This window comes from Mercenaria mercenaria, chromosome 14 (assembly GCF_021730395.1).
Source record: "Mercenaria mercenaria strain notata chromosome 14, MADL_Memer_1, whole genome shotgun sequence".
Lineage (NCBI taxonomy): Eukaryota > Metazoa > Mollusca > Bivalvia > Venerida > Veneridae > Mercenaria > Mercenaria mercenaria.
Genome location: NC_069374.1, coordinates 71,877,733 through 71,886,528, shown reverse-complemented (window position 1 = coordinate 71,886,528; position 8,796 = coordinate 71,877,733). Strand labels below are relative to the sequence as shown.

At 36.9% G+C, this 8,796-nt stretch overlaps 1 protein-coding gene across 1 annotated transcript; it reads left to right on the top strand.

The window, feature by feature from the left end:
• Positions 1 to 202: 202 nt before the first annotated feature.
• LOC123527638 (sodium-dependent proline transporter-like) lies at positions 203 to 5,291 on the top strand. Its single transcript, XM_045307237.2, has 4 exons — positions 203 to 1,167; positions 3,150 to 3,968; positions 4,404 to 4,586; positions 4,857 to 5,291. The coding sequence occupies exons 1-4, from the start codon at positions 403 to 405 to the stop codon at positions 5,013 to 5,015; spliced, it is 1,926 nt and encodes a 641-aa protein (XP_045163172.2). The 5' UTR covers positions 203 to 402; the 3' UTR covers positions 5,016 to 5,291.
• Positions 5,292 to 8,796: the final 3,505 nt, after the last annotated feature.

Below are 8,796 nucleotides of genomic sequence, written 5' to 3'. Positions count from 1 at the left end.
AATATTAATTATTTCAAGAACTTACCTAAAATAATTAAAGTGTTTATGTCGATATAAAAAGGGTTGATTGAAAAAGTTTAGAAACGCGTATTTCTTTATAATTAAGCAAGTTAAAGGAAGTATTTAGCACACTGTACATGCTATTCATTGCTATGAGCTGTTTCTTATTTGGTACTTTTACACAGTGCGGTTAGTTTAGGTTGGGCTAATTTATTCAAAAGATGTCTGATTGATTGTGACATGATGCGCAGGTTTCAGATACATCCTGATTTGTTTCATTGGGTTTAGTGTGTATTAAAGTTTTATGTGTGATTATTTTGAAATTTCATCGAAATACCAGAGTGATTTGAAAAACAGTTTTGTTGATATTTTTGTTAGTCAAACTCCGAAACCCATCATATCATGGAATGTGAAAACCGCCTGCAGTGGGTTGGGAAGTTAGAATTCTTATTTACGAGTGTTGGATATACGGTTGGATTGGGAAACATTTGGAGATTTCCGGAAAGATGTTACAAGAACGGCGGAGGTGCCTTTCTGTTGCCGTATCTTATGACAGTTTTGTTTTGCACGTTTCCCATGTTGTTTTTAGAAATGTTTCTCGGTCAATTTGCTTCCGAGGGACCAATTGCTGTGTGGAAATTCTGTCCCCTGTTTAAAGGTGTAGGCTGGGGAATAATATTCATAACGTTTACCACAAATATATACTACATAGTGCTTGTTGCTTACTCATTGTTCTATATGCTTCTATCGTTTGTGCATATCGGTGGACCGCTACCGTGGCAGGAATGTCGCGAAGAGGACGCTTGGAGCACGGACAAATGCCGTACGGACCCGTATCCAAATTTCTTAGATATGACAGAGAATGACAAAGTCCGTACTTCTATAAATATGATGGGAACTGAATGTTTAGAGAAGGAAAAAATAAAGAGAAATATATCGGACATTTTGGCCTTACCATTTAAATATATTCAAGATGAATTTTCGTCGTGCAGGATTAAGTACAGATCACCGGAACAGGAATATTGGAACCGGTTTGTTCTGGGTGTACATGAGTCTGGTGGTCTTGATGACATTGGTAGTGTTGTTGGACGTAATGCGGTGACACTTTTTATTGTTTGGTTGGTAGTATTTTATTGTTGCCTTCGTGGAATTAGATCAATAGCAAAGGCAGGTAAACTTTCATTTCAATACAAAAACAATAAGTCATTGGCGTGAGTTAATTATATTGTATAAACGGAACAGGATTGTTAAAAACATCCGGAGTTTCGTGGCCAAGTTGTTAATGTTGCTATAAGTTCGAAAACTCACAAGGGATTTGTTCTTATACGAAGAAGCCATCCCGCTGGTTTAAGTATATAAGGTCGGTGGTTATACTCTAGTTGTTATCCGCGAATGAAATACAATTGTATATGTACTCGTGGTGTTTCTCCATCTTTGAAAACTAGGAAATAAAGTCTGTGAAAAGATTCTTTGGAAGCATAGACCGCAACCAAGTAACATTATAGCAGACTGGGGTTTGGCCGAGTATGTTTATAAAAGGTAATGAAATGTGCAACACTCCGTACAACCAGGCGCGTAGCCAGGGCATTCTTCATAGTACGCAGAGGTAATGCGTAGGGGTCTTGGTATCCTCACCATGATTTTTTTTTCATATGAGAACCACAAATGGTGCATTTTGGCGTGTATTTGAAGCTAAACATTGCACGAAAACCTTATTCGTTCTAAATCTTTTATATAAAATGTATTATTTTACTATTTTCGTGCTTTGTCATTTTGTCCTCGCGCTTGGGGTATCGCCTTCCCATGACAAAGAAGCGTGAAAGACGAAGCACGAGATCACAACGGCGAAGTGCGAAACTATGAACATTTCAGGCTTTAACATAAGCATTGGGCAGATTTCATACCAACAATACTGAATCATAAAACAAGTATATACACGTAGCGGGATTGTTGATATAATTTTATCTAAACGACATCTAAAACCAAGTATTACACTGAAATCTTGTGTCAAGTGATGATTTTTAAAAATAATTGTTTAAGGTCTTTCGAATATTTATCTCACTGTGAATTGATTGTCAAATACTGTAATATCGTATGACTTGTACCGGTGTCAATAGCGTAATATTTAACTAGGTGTAATGAATGAATTTCTATTGAATTTTATTTTCTATGGGATAATAGTTGATAATTTCATACTCTTAAGTACAATTATAACATATTTCTATGATATCAAAGGCTGAGCGCGAAGCTATTATATCTTTTTTTTATTTATATACCGTTACAATAGTTTCGCGCTCAGCTCAAGATAAAGTAAACGTCTGCAGTGTTACACAAAAAGTCATATTCAAAAGCTTTTAGCCTTAAAAATGTATTTTTTCCGATTTCTCAACCAACGTTTTATTAATTATTTACACTGTATTATAATTTTGTTATAGAAATTTCCTCCTAGACAGCGTATGATTGTAATATTTCACATGGCCAGGATTATTACAAAATAAGCAATCAGATAGTAGGATTATGAGATAAATTGCAAAACTGTACCTAAATTGTTATAAAACTACAAATACAATTTTTTGGTGAATTTCAATGCACGTTAAATCAACTAATCATATAAATCAGTTTGCTATACAAATAATGTCTATGAGAAACAGGTTCGCTTTATGTTTATTACAAACTCAGATTATAACGAAAACGCACTTGCTTGTACCGATGAGTTCGCTAAAACCGGAGTTTACTGTACTTCAAACATAATATGAAGTAAGCAATGATAGTGTATGAAACCATCACCGTTGCATGACACTAGCCAATTAATTGTGTATGGTTGTCAGATTTTCACTACGCAGCTGCGTATTTGCGTAAAGGTAGCTACGCGCTTGACAACCCTTAGTACCGGCTTAAGTGTAATTCTATTATTGTAAAAATGAAAGTACTCCATGATTCCAAAGGACAATAAGCTATAACAACACGAAGTCACCATATAACGAAAATGTATTAGTTGTGACTTAAAATCCTCCAACAACAGAAATAAATGTGTAATACCTTCACTCGAAGTTTCCGTACTACCTAGAACTTTATTCAGAAGTAGTTGAAAGTACTTGGTTTCGATAATATGCGCAACCATTACAGGAACGATTTCATAATATTTTCAGGTGGCATATGTTACAGCAACGTTTCCAGTCGCCCTGCTTCTCATTCTCCTTGTTCGAGGTACAACATTGCCTGGTTATGACAGGGGGATACAATACTATACTAAACCAGACTGGAGTAAACTGTCAGACATGTCCATATGGGCCAGTGCTGCCACCCAAGCCATGTATTCTATGGGAATCGTATACGGAGCGCATATAACTCTCGCTAGCTATAACAAATTCAATAACAATATCACACGTGATACTATCATTCTCGGACTAGTTAACACTGTAACAAGCATATTTGGAGGATTTATTGTTTTTTCCTTTCTTGGGCATGCATCCTATCAACTAAACAAGCCAATAGAAGATATCTTTGACCAGGGACCAGGCATACTTTTCATCTCATATATACAGGGTGTATCACAATTGCCTGGTTCAGCTGTTTGGGCTCTTTTATTCTTTATGATGGTTTTCACACTTGGGCTTGATTCAGTATTTCTAATGGTATGGACAGTCTACCGAGCACTTGTTGACGTCATGCCAAGAAAGTTCCAGCGACGGGAGCGATTCACACTCATGGTGATGTGCCTTATTTCTTTTTTGTTAGGTTTGCCACTGGTTACAAACGGTGGAATTCATATGCTAGTGTTAATGGACCGATATTTAGCAGATTATGCCTTGACTATATTTCTAATAATCGAGGCCATGTCGATCTGTTGGTTATATGGATTAAATAACTTTCTGTCAGATATTGAAATGATGATTGGAAAGAGGTCCCGAGCTTTCGACTGGTACCTACGGATTACATGGTCAGTGACGTCACCTGCGTTTTGCTTGGTAAGACCTCTTGATATTCTCATTATCCATGATATCCAAGTCATTCCAAAGAGCTACTAGTATATTTATATTAAAGTAGTATAGCATTTTCTTACGTAGTTTGTAGGGTTAGTATACGACAATCTTACATCTTGGTTACATACCTTGCCCATCAGTATAAAATAATCTTTTTTGCAGCTTGTAGATACACAATTGTGCCTTTGTTCATTGCATGTCTTTAATCATGTAAAATGTGACGATACGAAACTATATTTACTTGCCGAGAATAGTTTAGATAATACTGCAGCCATTTGGATGGATGAACTTGGTCAATTTATATATATATTTGAAATACATCTTGTAATAATCACTATGTGTAGATTAACTGATCCCTACTTCAAAAATATTACGCGTTGATTCATTTTCATTAAAGCATTTGTGTTCTAAAATTTTCAGTTCATATTTATCGCGTCTGCCATTGGTTACACAAAACCTGCTTACGACGGCACCGAAATTCCAGCATTCGGTGAAGCTATTGGCTGGCTGATAATACTCACACCAATTGTCATTATAGTCGGGTTTGGTGTGTTTGAAGTCCTTCGGTATGGAACACCAACAAAACACACACTGCTACAAAATGTATGTTTCCATTTGTATTTTTTTCATTTTATTTTCCAATATTTATTGATTTAAGTAATTTGCGTTTTGACTGGTTCAGGCGCGGCGTTCAGAACACTTTCATATAATCTTGATATCAGTTTGTATTCGTACGCGTGTTGTAGCGTTTCATCTTGGCAGAGTTAGACAGCAGTAAAATAAGAACAAAAAAAAAGAAAACTTTCTGAATTTCTGATTATCATAGATTCTGAAGGTTACCCATACCGTATATTTCAACATCATTATTTTCAGATCAAATGGTCAATTGAACCGGCAAAAGATTGGGGACCAAGATTACCAGAAAATAGAACCGGGAAGTATTCGTCTGATGATTATATTACACCTACACATATCGTCACAAATGAACAACAAGACATTAACATGAATGGTTATACGACGACTGATATATGATGAGGAGGAGGACGAAAGAGTTACCTGTATCATAGTCCCGACATTAACATGTAAGATTGCGCGTCCGCACGTTGTGAATTGCGGTTTGTGGGAGGCCGCATTTTTCGAACGTGTCTTTATCTGCTGGATATTCATCCCGTTTTTTTTTTTTTGCGACTAATTATTATGATAATGACATAGATAGCACATTGTGTACCTTTTCATCTAAGTTTGAAGTTTGATGGAAAACCTTTGACCTTAAACAAACTTGAAATAAAGCTGCAGTGCAAACCATGACCTTTTTTGTTGAATATTTAACCCAAATATACCTGTAAATCAGCCTCATTAATTAGTAGTTGGGGTCATGTTTCATGCAGGAACATTAGTTGCAGGCAAACATACAGTGAAAATATACGTTCAAAAATAAAATCAAACAAGTTGCAATAGGTATTATCTAAGTTCGCGCGTTGAATTATAAAGTGCCACCAACACGTCAATCATTTCAGCAAGATATTGGAATGGAATTTAAAAAATATTCTCGGAAGTGCAAAAAGAAGAGTTTTTTTCCACCAACGAAAGCATCCAGACCAGATGGACCGTATAGTCCATTTGAGAGTAACAATATCAATTATGTTACAGTTTTTATTATCCCGGTAAACTCAGAATGTCTGACATGTATTTCTGACATTGTATTTTCATAAACCAACACAATCTTGTCAAAACGTGTTTCGCTTTAATAAGGTTGTTCAGTTGACAATTTATGAAATAAACAATGATATGTGTTCCGCATTTCTTATAGAATAAGTGTGGGAGCAACCATTCACTGCTTTCAGATGTTTAACTAGATAATGACATTAGTATAATACACTGCTATGTAAAATATGCGATCTAGATTTTCCAGCAATGTGGGGAATTGACCTTGGAAAAATGTTATCAACCGAGAGTCAACGTCACCTTTCCAGGCTGATATGTCCTGATATAAACGGCGCTGAAAGGCAATAACAGTATCGTGGGCATACCCAATGTCTGTTTTGTAAAGTACGGGATCAAATACTCATGAACACGCCGTTTAAGCTACAGGTGCAATGCTAATACACATGTTATAATCTGTCCCTGTGTAAACTAGGATATATTTGGCCATAAACGGAAAAATGCTAGCTCATTTTCACCTAAAATCCATATGGAACAACTTCTAATTTATCTTCCACAATTCTCTTAATGTTTCGTTCTTGGTCCAGGTGACCGAAACGTTTACACATGTAGGCTAAACGTAAATAAAAAAAGTAAATAAAAAAAAACAGAATGTGCAGTATTCATACAGTTATACAATATAACACGAAAGCAAGGTTATCATTAAAAAAAGCTAAAAAGCGGCTCGGCTCGTTCTTTTTATCAGGTAAGATGTATGCATATACACAGCATATGTACAAACTGTTCCCCGTCGAATGACAGCAAAGCAAAGAGCTGCCAGTGTAGTAACTATGTGTTGCCTACTAGGAAAACTGTCCGTAAAATAAGGATAACCCTGGTGACACAGCTCCCTCGTTTATCTTACTTGTCGTACCATTATCACTTACGCTTGAATTCAGGCTTTTTAATTTTGATTGTTTAAACAATTTGTCATGCGTTCTCTGGATTATGTGCGGCCTATTTTTCTCGAGAAACTTAAGTGTAAAGAGTTAGTCTAAAAAGCCGAAACACGCGAAACGAAAAGCAGAGTCCAAGTTAACCCAGTTTTACACTGCGTATTGGCTCATGATCACACATTAGTAATGTTACTCATGTCATGTTAATATAGCAAATTACATCACTCGTGCCCTAAATTTGAAAGTTTTCCGTTGCATGTGTGACTCAACCGAGTTCGAGAGCAGTTTGCACAAAACGCGGCTCCCGGTCAGTACCTTTAGTGTTTTGATCTTATGACGTGTCTTTTCATTTCTTGTTTTTTATTTATATTTTACTGCTGTCTCACTCTACCAAGACATATTTGGGTTAATTATGCCGCCATACATGGGGGTAAATTTACGGTTTATGGTTGCGAAGTAGGCCTTGAGAAACAAAAATCAAACAACACCAAATCATAGAAAGAAAGAGTTGTTTGACATTAAAATTGAACAGCATGTAAAACATGTATATTACTTTAAGAAACAAGTGTCAGTATACTGATATAAACATTGAATTCCAGAAAATGACTGCCTAAAGGGGCCCCACTTCCGGACAGTCAAACACCTTTAAAAACTCACCATTTTCAAAAAAACTGTTACACATGTTCGTTTTGATGCATTTGCAATAGCGTGCGAGTGGTGAAATTTCACATAACAAGGTGGAACACAGTTTTCAGCAATTGTTAATCTTTATTCCTTTACAAATGACATTCATTTTCAAAGGGAAACAACTTTTTCTCGACGATTACTTAAAATAATCGGAAAAAGTTGTCTCCCTTTGAAAACGAATGCCATTTGTACTTAAAATAATCGGAAAAAAAGTTACTTTGCAATACGTAATATTCAATCTCCGGGTTTTTGTTGAATTGATACGATGAAGGTGGAATCCAGGTTGGTCCATATTTTCGGAACGTTCGGAGTTCTAGGTGCGTTCATGCTTTTTGTTTGTTTGTTTTTGTTTATTTCGTACTAAATTCCTAATGTAATACCTGCTCGTTGAGGCGAGCCGTCATGATGAACGAAGTCGACTTTTGAATGTTTTTTTAAGACCTGCTCCAGTCCTGCCTTTTAACCTTAAATTGCCACTGAAAAAGCATGAACATCCTGACTATGAACAGTGACGCCTGTCAAAATACAGTCAGTTTTATATAAAATTCTATATATAATACATGTGGTTTTGCGTGCTAAGTGTGGCGCGTGGTGGTTTACTGTTACCTATTGTAATCATGGGTTGCATACACACAAGATAATTTGAATAGCCGCGGAGCAGGGCTTTAATGTGAACTCGTGCAGTGGTAGACATTTTCTGTCTTTAGGTAATCTAAACAATCACCTTGCTCATTTGTGTTTCATATACACATTGTAGCTTACACAGGGGTGGTATAGTACGTCATCAACAGGTGCGCGCAACACTTCCCGATGCGGCTTTTTTGTGTCAAAACATCTCGATTCGGTGAGTAAACTTGCGATTATTACATTGATAACGCGTGTGGCAAATTATAGCTATGCAATAATCACGTGACTGCGGTAAAACTCCGCATTCGGAATGCTTTTGATATATTTGACATCTACCGCCCAAAATGGAGGTCAAAATGACGTTTATACTGGTAAACACGATCAATTTACAGATATATTCAAAGTATTGTCATATTATCTGCCTAAAAGTGTATATTTTTGTTTATTTATTTCTTTTCTACTGTTTAGTTATCATTTAATCAAATTAAACGAGTAGTTAAGCAAAAACTTCAAATAAATTCCCAGTGCAGCTAGCTTGTTTACACTCCCCACCCACCAAAGGCCTGGCTCCCCTCCCCCACCCCACCCATGCAGAATACCCCCTCCCTACCTCAGAATACCCCCATCACAACGGGAACCGCCGCATATCCTCTCCCAACACCCATCTATGTAAAATACCCCCTCCCCTACCTCAGAACCCCCCATCTCAACAGAATCCACATCATATCCTCTCCCATCCCCTACCATGTAAAATACCCCCTCCCCTACCTCAGATCTCCCCATCACAATGGGAACCGTCCCCATCCCCCAATTTACAGCCCCATCCCCTCTCCTCCCGCTATAAAACTGAAATTCCTTAAAAGATCTAGATATGCTCCCCCAATCCCCCATTTGGAAACATT